At 40.4% G+C, this 15872-nt stretch overlaps 1 protein-coding gene across 4 annotated transcripts in view; it reads right to left on the bottom strand.

The window, feature by feature from the left end:
* ANKRD42 (ankyrin repeat domain 42) overlaps positions 1-14212 on the bottom strand; it is an 88783-nt gene extending 74571 nt beyond the window's left edge. For 2 of the 4 annotated variants that reach the window (XM_055355595.2, XM_055355596.2), the window contains exons 1-3: positions 13189-14212; positions 9254-9417; positions 1739-1846 (exon numbers count right to left, since the gene is read on the bottom strand). In XM_055355595.2, the coding sequence (XP_055211570.1) occupies positions 1739-1846; positions 9254-9417; positions 13189-13246 (330 nt within the window). In that variant the 5' untranslated portion in view covers positions 13247-14212. The remainder of the gene's footprint in view (positions 1-1738; positions 1847-9253; positions 9418-13188) is intronic. The other 2 variants (XM_019036909.4, XM_063710717.1) reach the window with 2 other exon arrangements.
* Between the last annotated feature and the right edge of the window lie 1660 nt (positions 14213-15872).

The raw sequence follows: 15872 nt of genomic DNA, 5'->3' as shown, positions 1-15872 counted from the left end.
TATCCAAGCGTGGTTCTTAACAGTCCACACCACAAATAATCTATACTCAGTAAAACTAATATAATGGTATATCCCCTGAACACAGCCCAATTTTCCAATTCAGGAGCTTCTTGCAGAAGTATAGCATCGAGATTAATAGGACAAGTCTAGGTTCAAATCCTAGCTCTGTCACTTGCTTAGGCAAGGTACTTAACACTCTGAATTTGTTTTGTAACCTATATAAAAGGGAACTCACAGAACTGTTTGTGTTGGATGAAATGATACATGAGAGACTAACACACAATAAATCTCCAATGAATGACAATCATTATTTTTATTTGCTCCTAACATATTGCCTGCCTCTATAATACTTCCTCATTACTTACCTCTTTAAAATCAACCCACTCTTTTGGGCTTAGCTGATGTTTTATTTCCTCCATTTATAATCCCTCTACCTCCTCCTAAATTACACAATTCTTCTCATCTATATTTTTCATTAGAACTTAATCATAGATTTTGCTTTGTATTGTTTTGTAACTCACTGAGTAGAGCTCCTGTCCCTTCAAACAATCTCACGCTTCTTCCTGGCAGGAACTGTGATGTACATTGGCTATGTCCCCCCTCAAATCTCATTTGAATTGTAGTTCCCATAATCTCCATGTGTCATGGGAGGGACACAGTGGGAGGTAATTGAATCATGGGGGTGGTTACCCCATGCTACTCTCATGATATTGAGTGAGTTCTCATGAGATCTGATGGTCTATAAGAAGCTTTCCCCCTTTGCTCAGCACTTCTCTCTTCCTGCCATCCTGTGAAGAAGGACGTGTTTGCTTCCCCTTCCACCATGATTGTAAGTTTCCTGAGGCCTTCCCAGCCATGTGGAACTGTGAGTCATGTAAACTTTTTTCTTTATAAATTACCCAGTCTCAGGTATTTCTTCATAGTAGTGTGAGAATGGACTAATACCAGCTGTTTGCTTATATGACTCTGTACTCCTCCAAATTCCAGTCTATTTCAAAACACTGAGTAAATTAATTACTCTAATAAACTAGATCCTACCATATATTAATGTGTCACCCTGGTCAGGCAATACATTAAATACGAAATTTTGGGCATGGCCAAGTGTCTTAGTCTGTTTGGACTACTATAACAAAATATCATAAACTGGGGAGCATATAAACAACAAAAATTTATTTCTCATAGTTCTGGAGGCTGGAAAGTTCAAGATTAAGGTGGTGGCAGATTCTGTCTGGTGAGGGCTCATTCTGCATAGATAGTGCCTTCTCACAGCATCCTCATATGGTGGAAGAGGCTAGAGAGCTAGCTCTCTGAGGTCTCTTGCAAAAGGACATTAATCCCATTTATGAGGGCAAACCCCTCATGACCTAATAACCTCCCAAAAGGCCTCACCTCTTAACACCATCACCTTGGGGTTAAGATTTCAACATATTTATTTTGGAGGACACAAACATTCAGACCACAGCAGCAAGCTATAAAGGAGATAATCTGGTTATGACTGTGAGATCTCTCAAAACAACGCAGATAGCCAACTACATCAGAGATAAAAGGATTTCTGGTCACATACCATTTGTTTAAGTGGATAGCTGGTATCAGAATATCTGAGTTGTGGAATCCAGTAAGTTCTTGTTTAGAACATAAAATTAAATCTATTGAGTCAAATAATTAGAATAATAGCAATAGCCCAACAGAACTATGTTAAAGTAATTGAACTTACTGAAAAAAGTAATGTTATTATTACCTGTACACAAGCATCCTGACCCCTGATTGCAGCTATGTGAGATGCTGTCCAACCTCTCGTTGTTACGTGCGTGATATCAGCTCCATGCCAGAGCAGCCAATGAAGACACTAAGAAAATAACCATGTTAACAAGTGATAAAGTGGATGTTTTTAACATTTTTATCTTTTAAATTTGGTCTGTTATCATAAAATAACAGACTGTAGTGAATGAGAGATCCATGTGTAAGAAAAACAAAAGCACAAGCACAGTGACATGGCAACCAACATTTGGCCTCACTGCTGGGTAAACAATAGAGACTAGTGGGAACTGTGGCAAACTGGAGACCATATTTCTTGTCTGTAAGGTGTAGACACTAGTCAATTACAGTCAGTGGTTGCTATGAGTGAAATGCTTATCCAATGTTTGTAAATATTCTGTTTGACCAATACTGTGCAGGCCAAAGAAAACAGATCTAAGAGTCAAATTCACTCAAAGGCTGCCAGTTTTCAATCTCAAACATAGATCTTTAAACGGGTCCAGAGCTTTTGCATCAGAGCAAACATTGTTATTCTAGTGATTCTAAAAAGTAAATGGTTTATTTAAAAAAAAATGAGAGAAGTCAAATGTATCTTTAAGATTTTTAAAAATTAATCTAAATCTCAATATAATACAGTACTTAAAGGTCTGTACCACATACGGTGTTACTGTCTTTATATGTTCAAGTTTGTATATGCTACCACCTCTTCCTTTTTAAAAGAATTGATCATATCATTGGGATACACTGTCATAGAAGTCATAACCATATTATTTGTTTAAAAGGCTTATCAAGTAAATATCATTTTCCTGCAGCAGAGACTAATGACAATAAAATATTTAAAAACCTCAATCTCAATAATAATCATAGTAAGTCATTCATTTATTCAACAATATTTATGAAAAGACTATTATGTACATTGTTCAGGTACTAGAGAATAAAACCACTGTCGACATTCATGTACTGGTTTTACATTTGTCTTGGGTGAATATGTAGAAGTGAGATTGCTAGAACATAAAATAAGTATACACTTAACTTTATTTTAAAAACTGCCGAACTGTTTTCTAACGTGGCTGTACCTCTCTACATTCCCACCAGCAATGTATGGGAGTTCCAGTTTCTCGATATCCTTGTAAACACTTTGTATTGCCATTTTTTGGGGTTTTTGTTTTTTCTGCTATTCTTACAGGTATACACTGGCATCTCATTGTGGTCTTGATTTGCATTTGCCTAATGGCTAATGATGTTGAACATCTTTTCATATGTTTAATTGCCATCCATATGTACTCTTTGAGAAAGTGTCAACTGAAGTCTTTTGCCCATTAAAATTTTTTTTCTTACTGCTGAGTTCTGAGAGTTCCTTATATAATCTGGTTACAAGTTCTTAGGTACGTGATTTGCAAAGGTTTTCTTCTCTATTTTCTCTATAAGTTTTATAAGTTTTACATTTATCTACAATCTGTTTTGAGTAAATTTTTGCATATGGTACCAAGTATGGCTCAAGCTTCATTTTCTTTTTTTTTTTTTAATTTTAGATTCGGAGGGTACATGTGCCAAGTTCGTTCGTTTCATGGATATATTGCATGATGCTGAGGCATTTGGGCTTCTATTGAACCCATCTCCCAAATAGTGACCAGGTTACCAAACAGGTAGTTTTTCAACCCTTGCCTCCTTCCCTATCTACTTTTGGAATCCCCAGTGTCTATTGTTCCCATCTCTTTGTCCATGTGTACCCAATATTTAGGTCCCACATATAAGTGAAAATATGTGGTTTTTCGTTTTCTGTTTCTGTGTTAATTCACTTTGGATAAAAGGTTCATTTTCTTAGATATGAATATGGGTAATTGTGCCAACATCATTTAATGAAAATATATCTGCTCTCCACTTAATTACATTTGCATCTTTGTTAAAAATCAATTGACCGGCTGGGTGCAGTGGTTCATGTCTGTAATCTCAGCATTTTGGGAGGCTGTGGCAGGTGGATCATTTAAAGTCAGGAATTCAAGACTATCCTGGTCAACATGGTGAAACCCTGTCTCTACTAAAAATACAAAAATTAGACAGGCGTGGTGGCGGGCACCTGCAGTACCAGCCACTCAAGAGGCTGAGGCAGGAGAATCACTTGAACCCAGGAGGCAGAGGTTGCAGTGAGCCGAGATCATGCCACTGTACTCCAGCCTGGACGACAGAACCAGACTCTGTCTTGAAAAGAGAAAAGAGAGAACAGAGAAGAGAACCGAACCAGATGGAAATTCTGGAGTTGAACAGTATATCTGAAATGAAAAGTTTACTAGGAGCTCAATAGCAGATTTCATCTGAAAAAAACTGAAGTCCAATAAAGCATGGTTTTTTCCCAATTATTAATTTAGTGATTATTTCTTGCAACCAATATATAAATACCAAAAATCTTAAGAAAATTCAGAAAGGTTAAAAAACTGTAAAGGTGTTAATGTAGTGCTCAAGTAAAGATTTAGGGCCAGACGCGGTGGTTCATGCCTGTAATCCTAGCATTTTGGGAGACCAAGGCAGGTGGATCACAAGGTCAGGAGTTTGAGACGAGCCTGGCCAACACAGTGAAACTCCGTCTCTACTAAAAATACAAAAATTAGCTGGGTGTGGTGGCATATGCCTGTAGTCCCAGCTATTTGGGAGGCTGAGGCAGGAGAATCATTTGAACCCAGGAGGCAGGGGTTGCAGTCAGCCAAGATGGTGCCATTGCACTCCAGCCTGGGCAACAGAGCAAGACTCCCTCTCAAAAAAAAAAAAAGAAAGAAAGAAAAAAAGGAAAAATTAGGAGATGACCTTTAAGTGGGAATAGAGAAAAGCACTAAAATATTTTGGTTTCTGTTTACGCTTGTTAAAATCCAACAAACAGGCTGGGGCATGGTGGCTCACACCTGTAATCCCTCCATTTTGGGAGGCCAAGACGGGTGGATCACTTGAGGTCAGGAATTAGAGACCAGCCTGGCCAACATGGTGAAACCCCATCTCTACCAAAAATACAAAAAATTAGACAGGTATGGTGGCACATGCACCTGTAGTCCCAGCTACATAGGAGGCTGAGGTGGGAGAGCTGCTTGAACCTGGGAGGCAGAGGTTGCAGTGAACTGAGATCGCACCACTGCACTCCAGCCTGGGAAACAGAGCGATACCCTGTCTGAAAAAAAAAAAAAAATCCAACCAACATTTATTGAACATCTGCTAGGCACTGTGCTAGACACTAAAAATATAAACGTAAATTTAATTCAACAAATTCAGCAACATGAGAAACATTTCTTGTGAACTTATGATGTGACTCCTATAATATGCCAGATATTACACTAGGTATTGTGGAAAAAAAGATGAATGAGACTCAAATGGTATCTTCAAAGAGCTCAAAATCTAATAGAGAATAAAATTTAAAGTTACACACTTTTTAAAATTTATAAGATTTAGAGGTAGCACTAAGGAGTCAGTAACTAGTTGGGAGATATTGAGGGGGAAAACAGAAAGCTTTACCAAGTGGGTACTGACTGACCTGGATTTCAACCAGGTAACCAGTGGGAAGAGATGAGACAGGCAGATGAAACAGCATGTGCATACTGCCCAAAGTAATTTATAGATTCAATGCTATTCCCATCAAGCTACCATTGACTTTCTTCACAGAATTAGAAAGAACTACTTTAAATTTCATATGGAACCAAAAAAGAGACCATAGAGCTAAGGCAATCCTAAGCAAAAAGAACAAAGCTGGAGGCATCATGCTACCTGACTTCAAACTATACTACAAGGCTACAGTAACCAAAACAGCATGGTACTAGTGCCAAAACAGATAAATAGACCAATGGAACAGAACAAGAGTGCTCAGAAATAACACCACAGATCTACAACCACCTGATCTTCAACAAATCTGACTTTTGCAACAGGGGAAGGATTTCCTGTTTAATAAATGGTGCTGGGAAAATTGGCTAGCCATATGCAGAAAACTGAAACTGGATCCCTTTCTTAAGCCTTATACAAAAATTAATTCAAGATGGATTAAAGACTTAAAAGTAACACCTAAACCCATAAAAGCCCTAGAAGAAAAACTAGGCAATACCATTCTGGACATAGCCATGGGCAAAGACTTCATGACTAAAACACCAAAAGCAATTGCAACAAAAGCCAACATTGACAAATAGGATTTAATTAAACTAAAGAGCTTCTGCACAACAAAAGAAACTATCAGAGTGAACAGGCAACCTACAGAATGGGAAAAAATTTGTGCAATCTATCCATCTGACAAAGGGCTAACATCTAGAATCTACAAGAAACTTGAATTTATAAGAAAAAAACAACCCCATCAAAAAGTGGGCAAAGGATATGAACAGATACTTCTCAAAAGAAGACATTTATGCAGCCAACAAACATGAAAAAAAGCTCATCACTGGTCATTAGAGAAACGCAAATCAAAACTACAATGAGATACCATCTCACACCAGTTAGAATGACAATCATTAAAAAGTCAGGGAACAACAGATGCTAGAGAGGATGTGGAGAAATAGGAACTCTTTTACACTGTTGGTGGGAATGTAAATTAGTTTAACCATTGTGGAAGACAGTGTAGCAATTCCTCAAGGATCTAGAACCAGAAATACCATTTGACCCAGCAATCCTGGTCATATATTACTGGGTATATGCCCAAAGGATTATAAATCATTCTACTATAAAGACATGCACATGTATGTTTATTGCAGCGCTATTCACAATAGCAAAGACTTGGAACCAACCCAAATGCCCATCAATGATAGGCTAAAGAAAATGTGGCACATATACACCATGGAATACCACACAGCCATAAAAAAAGAATGAGTTCACGTCCTTTGCAGGGCCATGGATGAAGCTGGAAACCACCATTCTCAGCAAACTAACACAGGAACAGAAAACCAAACACCACATGTTCTCACTCATAAGTGGAAGTTGAACAATAAGAACACATGGACACAGCGAGGGGAACATCACACACTGGGGCCTGTCGGGGGGTGGAGAGTTAGGGGAGGGAGAGCATTAGGACAAATACCTAATGCATGCAGGGCTTAAAACCTAGAAGACGGGTTGATGGGTGCAGCAAACCACCATGGCATATGTATACCTATGTAACAAAACTGCACGTTCTGCCCATGTATCCTAGAACTTAAAGTATTAAAAAAAAAGAAAAGAAAAGAAACAGCATGTGCAAAGCCTATGATAATATGGAACAGTAGACTAATTTGGGAAATGATGGTAGTCACCAGTACTATAGCATAAAACAATTATGATGGGAGATGAGGTTAGAGAGATAAGTCTACCATGTTAAATGGCTTGAACTTTATCCTATGGAGGGCAGAGAGTTACTACAGGGTTTTAAGGAAGGTCTCAAGTAATATTAGATTTTAGTTTTACAGAGAAAATAGCTTTGTATATAGTATATGGACTACAGGTGGACCACACACACAAAAAAATAAAATTAATTAAATCTAAGGACATGGTTATGGGGATGGAGACGACAAATTCAGGAGACAAAGATGGAGCAGAATCAACTGACCTAGTGACTAATTCTCACTGCAGCAATGTGTAACATGAACTGCACCTTCATCTGGACAAATGCTGATAATGTGTTTTGATTATATGAAATACTGAAACAACTCAATGATGATTCAAAGGCTATTGCCCTGGAAAACCACAAAATGGAGGGAAAAATATAACAGTTTTAGTGTTAGACTAGTTGAATTTGAGATGCCAGTCAGATATGCATGAGCTATGATCAAGCACTTAATACATAATCCAAAAGTCAGGAGAGAGAGCAAATAAATGAATTATGTAGAAGCAATAAAGCTAAAGAAGTTTAAAAGACTGACTGGAGAAACTGTAAAGTAGGAAAGAAATGTAAACAATACTACAAGTACACAATAGGAGGAGTGAGTTAACCAAAGCAGACTGAGTGAGAGTAATAAGAGAAGCTGAAAGGGCACCAGAAAAGAGATGAAATAAATGGTATATCCTGATGTCTATTAGAATATGGCAGAGTAAAATCAGTGCTTCCCCCTTCTCTCCAAAATCACCCAAAAGCAAAGAGCAAAAAAACCCAGAAAACTCCAACTAGATGAAACTAGGAGACATCTGTAACTCAAACTACAAACAGATTAAAAAACCTGCCAAAGTGCAGATCAAATAGGAATGTGGGAGGAAACAGCAGAGAGAACCACCTACCCAGGGATACCAGCTCACAAAGAACCATCAGGCTCCAAAGAAAGGCACAAGTGAAAATCCTTTGTTTATAATAACATTTAAGTGAGGCACACAAACTGGTAGAGGGAGACTCTCTGAACCAGATTTGGTTACAAGAAGCAAAGAAGTACAAATAAAGAATATATCACACAGGACTGCCATACTCACAGAAGGAAGTCATGTGCGTGTGGTAGGGGTAAAAACACAATGCATTGTCAACAGACCTATTGTAGCTTATAGGCTGGGGAAATGTAGTAGCTAAAATAAGCCCCCCATACACATAACCTTGAATCATGAGAAAAGTGCTAGTTAGCCTTGGACAGAGCCCAAGCATCAGATTTGCATTAAAATACTCACTAAGCAGTTAGTACTAGCTAAAAATTGAAACCAAATAAATATCCAACAATACAAAAACAGATAAATTCTGATACCAGTCTAAGAATAAACAACATGGCTGAAAGAAATGAACTAGAGTACATATATGTAACCACATGGATAAAACTCAAAAACATATTGTTGAACAAAAAAAGCAAGCTAAAGAATAATATACATAATGTGATATCATTTATATAATGTATGTCATTCAAAATAATGATATAATCATATGTAATAACAGCATAAAACATAGATAGGAATAATAAACACCAAAATCAGGGTAATAGTTATCTCTGGAGTTGGAAGCAGAGGAATGGCACCTGAGAGGGGTACTTAGGGACTTCAAATGTACCTGCAACACTCCATTTCTTTTCTAAAAATCTGATGCTACTAAAGCAAAAATGTTAGAATACATATTCATTTTATTATCCACTCCAAGTAATCCTCTATGCTCACCTTTGGAACCCAGTCACCATATTGTGAGGAAGTAGAAACTAGCTCACATGTAGAATCCTCACAAATAGGCCCACAGGGATGAAGTTTAAGGTGCATCAACCACCAGAGACATCTTGAGTGAAAAAGGCTTCAGAAGAATCTAGCCCCAGCTTTTTAATATTCCAGCTGAAGCCCCAGATATCATGGAGCAGAGACAAGCTGTCTCCGGGATCCAAATTCTTGGGTTTGTTCACGAGTGTAACTAAATCATTAGTTTATTACGCTAAATTTTAGGATAATTTGTTATAAAGCCCTAGCAAAGTGGAATACCCAAATATTAAACTGACTATGACTGAAAAGAAAATATATGCAGTACCTACCATAAGGTCTCAGCCCTGTTTGCTAAATTTACAAAACTGTTATAGCTAAAATTTACCTCAGTTTAGTGATATGTATAGTTTCTTACCTCCAAACTTCCAGAATGTGCTGCCCAATGTAAAGGGGTAAACTTATGGAGAACATCAAGTTCATTAATGCTGGCTCCACGTACCACTATTTCTGAAAGCTGCTTTACATCTCCAGCTCGTACTGCATCATGTATGCTGCCAAAATGCACCTTCTTCCTGGAACCTATTGAAAAATCAAATTACTTACAATGTACTACAAAACTGTGAAAGAAAAAAAAAGACTAAAACAGTGATATAATAGAAAGCACAAAATTACTGTGGCTTTCCAAATAATTTACTACAAAGATGTTTGTCATTAATATCTTAAACAGACTTCTGGTTCCAACACTGACATGTAAAAAGCATGGAAGTTGACACTCCCATCCTTACAGGGAAAAATGAATAAACAGAAAATGAACAACTTTTCTCGGACCCATCAGAGAACTGAGGTCTCAGGGCAAACTGCCACCCCAAATCTGGAGAGACAAGTACAGAAAAATACAGTCCTGGAGCAGAAGCACTGGAGCCATAAAGTGGTAGAAGCACTTACATGGTAATGTTGATGACTTGCCAGAGGTTGAGTACATACTAGCCAAAGAATGAGAAACTTCTAAGGGCCACACTCTTACCTAGGGAGCCACTACACTTTCATAGATTTTACCTTCAGAAACCTCACCAGGTTACCATTGTGAAAAGCCAGGAACTCATGTTTTTAGCAGTGAGAAGGGGAAAGTAACCATTTTGAAATATGCCCAATGTGTTCTCCATAACAAAGGCCTCCCTAGTGAAAAAGACTTCACCAGAGCCTCATCTCATACATGCAAATACATTTTATCAACATCTTTCTTATATTTCTAATTTATGTCTTACACTAAGAAAGGAATGGCAGGCCACGATTTTTAATTTACATACTCTTAGTGCTTCATATTTTATAATTTAATTAATAAGCATTGTGAACCAGAGGCAATAAAGGTATCTAAGCATGAACAGATAACTATTAGAGAAGAATGAAGGAGTAAGCAGTTCAACTTCAGCATTCTCTAAATAAAACAGGCATGATTCCTGACCTGAAGTTGTTTTGAAAACAGCTCACCAACACATCTGGCAAATGATCTGTGCAACCTTGTACTACTATTTATCTATGTACATGTCCTCTCTCCACAATCAGAATGTTAATTTCTTAAGGGCAAAAATCATATTTTACTCTGGAATTATATCTCACTTTTATTACATCTTTTTATATACTCTATATCTTTGCTCTTAGCAAACTGCTATAAGTGTACTCAAAAAGCCTTTCTGAACATCTATCATGAGTCAGGCACTATGATAACATGATAGAAAATGGACATGGATTTAATACATTTTTTTTCCGCCAACACATTAAAATCTATTTGGATAAATACATAATGTAAACAAAAACCTGACAGCAATGTCCTCAGAGAGTACAGGTAAAATTAAGGAGAAACAAAACAAGTCACAGAGGAGGAAGAAACATTCAAGTAAGACCTTGAAGAACAATTAAGATATATGGCAAATGGGAACGAGAGCATATGTAAGGTGTGCACACGTACACATACACACAGACACACCTTTAATAAACGTTCAGTGATGTTAATCCCTAGGCCAGACCTTCATTCTTCTTTAAACTAGCACAGCCAGACCTACAAATGATGTTCTATCCACTCTACTTATTTTACACAGGGACACTCCTCTAATCCATCTTATACAGACCAATTATCCTGATCACTTCATGCCCCTACTCTAAACTGCCACTGGTTGGCCACTGCTACTCTACAAAACAAAACCCAAACTCTCAGTATTACCTCTATGGCCTCCCATAATTTGGCTCCATCTAATTTTATGGTCTTTTTTCTCACTACATTCCATCCCGATTTATTCACTCATCCACTCATCCATCTACTCAACGTAAGTTTGGTGTCTACCATAAGGATAAAAAGATGAAGACACCCTCAAGGAACTCACAGATTAGTAGAGAAGATACAAACACAAAATACAAAATAACGTGGTAAAAGCAACGATGGAAATAGTCATAGGAACCTGTGGAAGCACAGATGACTTCAAACTCAGACAGGGTAGGAGGGAAGGTGAACACAGAAGGATTCCTGGGGAAAGTTACATCTAAGATAGAATCTCCAAGGATTAACAGGAGTTTGCCAAGGAAAGTAGGAGCAGTGAGTAGGCCTAAACAGCATGAACAGTAGGACATGGTCAAGAAACCACATACACACACACACACACACACACACACACACACACACACAAATCCTACTACTAAAGTATTAAGGGGAAAAATAGGCTAGAACTAGACAAGAAACAGACAATGGTGAAACATTTTTAAAAACTTGGACTTCAGCAGACAGTGGAGAATCACTGAGGAATTTTAAACAGAAGAATTATAATGATTGAGAGCTGTAAGTCTGAGTTTACAAGGCTAAATTCAGGGAAGAGAATTTACTGAATGGGGAGCAAAAAGGCAAGACTAAAGAGTAGGTTGATTGGCCGGGCGCGGTGGCTCACGCCTGTAATCCCAGGACTTTGGGAGGCCGAGGTGGGCGGATCATGAGGTCAGGAGGAGACCATCATGGCTAACACAGTGAAACCTGGTTTGTACTAAAAATACAAAAAATTAGCCAGGTGTGGTGGCGGGCCCCTGTTGTCCTAGCTACTCGGGAGGCTGAGGCAAAAGAATGGTGTGAACCTGGAAGGCGGAGATTGCAGTGAGCTGAGGACCGCGCCACTGCACTCCAGCATGGGGGACAGAGCAAGACTCCGTCTCCAAAAAAAAAAAAAAAAGAGAGAGAGAGAGTAGGTAGATCGTGTAAGAATACAGTTTACAATAGTCTAGACCAGAAAAAATGAGACTCTGAACACTGGGAAAAGAAAAGGAGAAAGATTCAACAAATATTAATAAAATTAGAATGAACTAAACTGGAATGGATACAGTGGGTGAAACAAGGGAAAAGTAATAACTCCAAGGTGTGTGGCTTTATCATCTGAGTGCTGTGGTGCCATTAGTTGAGACAGCAAACACTGAAGGACAGAGAGGATATATAGATATAAAATTACATTTTGGACATGCTGCTCTTGAGGTACCCAAGGAAAATTTCCAGAAGGAAGACATATATATATATATGTTTGCAGCTCAGAGGAGAGATACGGAATTCAGGTCTCAGTGTTACGTGTGTCTCTGTATTAGAATGCTTTTTCTGACACCCATACTCACCCCCTACTGGAATCAGTGGCATTCTACCGTCCTTTATAACACTCATCTCACTTGTCATTATTTGCTCGGCATCTATCTTCCTCACTAGAAGGTAAAGAATGTGCCTGTCTTCTTAAGTTCCTTAAGACGGAGCACAAAGTAGGCTCCGTAAATATTTACTGGATGCAGTAAATATTTACTGGATGGTTGAATGAGTAACCGATTTGAAGGCCACCAGTAGGACTGAAGTCCCAGTAAATGACAAGAAAAAGAAAAGAAAAAGAGAACCAATGATGGCATCATCAAGGGGTAAAAGCTGCATTTAAGAAGATGGTAGAAGAAAAGAAAACGGTAAGGGAAAGGGTCACTCAATGGAGTGAAAGAAGAAAACTAAGTAAGTACTAATTTGTCACCTCCACAGGGTCAAATGCTGCAGGGAAGTCAAGGAAGAACTTAAAAGGGTCCGTCCATTAGGACTAAACAAGAGTTGATGTCAAGCTGGGCAAGAAGACTCGGAGGAATAGTGTGGATGGAAAAAAGGAAAGAAAGCGGAAATAATACAGAACAGGGGAGAGCTGAACAGCTTTGGTATCCCCTGAAAATAAATTAAAAAGGGAAAGGGGGGAGTGACGGCTGAGAAAAGGAAATGCCAGAAAGGGCTAAGGCTGTTGCGGGCTTAAGTGAGAAAAGGAATACGACAGAGATGAGGGCCAATGACATAGTCTGACTCACAGGGGTTTGCAGTCTCCCTAGAGGAAGTGGAGGGGCCTGAATTGGCCACCCCGGGCATGGCGCAACACCTCCGACTCTGGGGAGGAGTTGAGTCCAGGCCCCTGATGCTGCGGCGGTCTTCACTTGCTCTCACCCACGAGCCACTGCAGGGGCAGCGGCCCTCTTCTCCGTCGTCACTAGGACGGGGCCCAAGGTCCTCTCTTGCTCTCTCCCAGAAGCTGCAGCGGAAACCTTCGTCTTCACTTTCTCTCTCCCAAAAGCCACTGAAGCGGTAGCTGGCGTCTTCACTGCCGCTCACACCGGAGGAGTCGCTGGCTGCGTAGCCGCGGTCTCCACTTACTTCCTCCCAAGAACTACCAACGTTGTGGCCGCCATCGACACTCCCTCCCTCCCAGGAGCCACTGAGGCGGCGACTGCGATCGTCACTGACTCTATCCCCGAAGTCACTAGTTCGCGGGTCCCGAACGTCACTGACTCCCTCCCAAGGACCACTGAGGCGGAGGCCTCGGTCTTCTCTGGCTGTTCCCCTGGAGTCGGTAGGTTGGTGGCCTCCAACTTCACTAAAATTCACGTCGCTGCTGCAGAAGGTGCTGTCTCCCCTAACTCTCTCCCAAGAGCAGCTGTGGCTGTGGCCACTATCTCCCCTAACTCTCTCCCTAGAGACGCTGCGGCAGTGGCCGAGGTTTTCACTGACCCTTCTCAAGTCACTGCGGGAGAAGCCGGCGTCTGCACTTAGGCTTCCTGCAGCGACCCTTGAGCGGCGGTCGCTCTCTTCACATTTTCTTTCCCCGTCGTCGCTAACTCTTTCCCTAGACTCGGCGCCGGAATGGCCGTGTAGGCCGTTTATCCTCCACACGTGGTGGCTAGTGCGGCGGCCGCCGTCTTCGTCTGCTACTCCCTGCGAGTCGCCGTAGCGGCGGCCGCCTTCCGCTGGTACTTTCTCGGAGTCTCTTTCCAGCCTCCCGACTCCAGCCACTTGGCTGGAGAGGCAGCAAGGCCGTCGCCTTGGAAACGAGTACACTTCCGACGTGCTGAGGTCATTTCCCGTTCCTCACGGCCCACGCTACTTCCGGTTTCCTTTCCCTCAGCTTTTCCATGGCTTTTCGTGTGGACAAATCGGGAGGTGGTGTGAACTGGTTTTTGGTGAAATTCGGCTCGGCCTCACGCGAACCTATCTAGGTCCGTCTCTGGAATGGCCTGTCATCGGATCGCGGCCTCCATCGCTGAGCGACATAAGTGGAACCCCCCAGGACTGCATTCTGCGTAGGTGACCTGTGTGGCGCGGGCCGGGCGGGGCCTTTTTGTCCTTGGGCAAACGTGGTATACTTTCTCAGTGGTGGTTGGAAGGAAATTTGTTGCCCTGTCATTTCGCAAGTATGGAAAAAGACCTAAAGGAGAATTTAGCAGCTGCAGCCGCTGTTTTTATTGCGTACTTTACTAGCGTCAACTCTTTAATAATCGCTTGTTGTTACCCCTGTTTTATGGGTCAAGAGACTCAATATATCAGTACTTTGGTAAGGCCAGGCAGCAGGTAAGTTGTAAAACCAGTAAAAAAAACACAGGTCATTAGTCAAAAGAGTGCTTCAGGTCTCCTAACTCCAAATCCGAGAATCCTTTCACTGTAGCATGTTTACTGCTCAAATATTTCTACAACCCTATTGCTTAACAACAGGAATGAATTATTTCACCATTTGTTGCAAACGTGTGGGTCACGTTTTGTGCCAGCAGCAGAAAATACAGAAATTAGTAAGAATTACCTGCCCTCCAGGGGCATCACCAACCTGGATTCCCCTCTCGGCCCAGTTTTTCCACCCTTATTGCCTTCTCCCTTCAGGAATAATGAACTCGTCCTGAAAACGTACCATACTTTTTAATATCTTTGCCTTGTCATGTGCTGTTCGTCTTACCAGGAAACTAAACTACCCTGCTTTTCCCCAGTTTTGATCTGTGAACACATTTGGGAAATTCTCCTGATCCTACCTCTACTCTCTTGAGGTACAGTAAATTGTCTTTGACTTCCATCACCTTTTGTAATATTACAATTGCCATCTATTGAGTTCCTATGATCAGCCTGGCATTGTACTAAGTGCTTTATATTTTCTTGTTCATTTTTTTATACCAACATAAATGAGTTTGACTCAATTCTTATTATAACCTGCCAAAATAAGTATTCCTCTTCCTTTTTACAGAGAGAGAAACAAGGGAAAAAAAAGTTAATTGCCTGAGGATACACTGCTAGTGTTGCGGGACAAATAGAGACGGGAGAGGCCAAACAGAATTCAGGAGAACCCTTTATTATTAAGGTGATCACTGGCTCAGTCGGACTAGGGTCCAGAAAGTCTGAGCGCGGAACAAAGGGATCAATCACCTTTTAAGCAGTTTGTGGCGGGAGTTTGGTGCTACAGGAAGCCTACTTGCAGAAGCAAGAACAAAGGCAGTTAATTATTCTTTTACATTTGTTACACCACATGTCTTACATCCTTGGGAATACATGCTTTTGTAGCAATTGCTTATCAACCTTGTGACTTTACAGCCGCGCTAGGGAGGGAAGCAAGAACTCGTGGTGCCTCAAGGAACGTGAAACGGTGGAACACAGATAAGCCTCTCCGTGCGTAGAGGAGAAATAAGCGGTTAATATTCTCTCTTAACCCAGGCCTCCAGAGGGCTATATTTCATTCTACCTC

Source organism: Gorilla gorilla, chromosome 9 (assembly GCF_029281585.2).
Source record: "Gorilla gorilla gorilla isolate KB3781 chromosome 9, NHGRI_mGorGor1-v2.1_pri, whole genome shotgun sequence".
In the NCBI taxonomy this organism is placed as follows: domain Eukaryota; kingdom Metazoa; phylum Chordata; class Mammalia; order Primates; family Hominidae; genus Gorilla; species Gorilla gorilla.
Note: the sequence above shows the minus strand (reverse complement) of the source record. Positions and strands in the feature narration are given on the sequence as shown.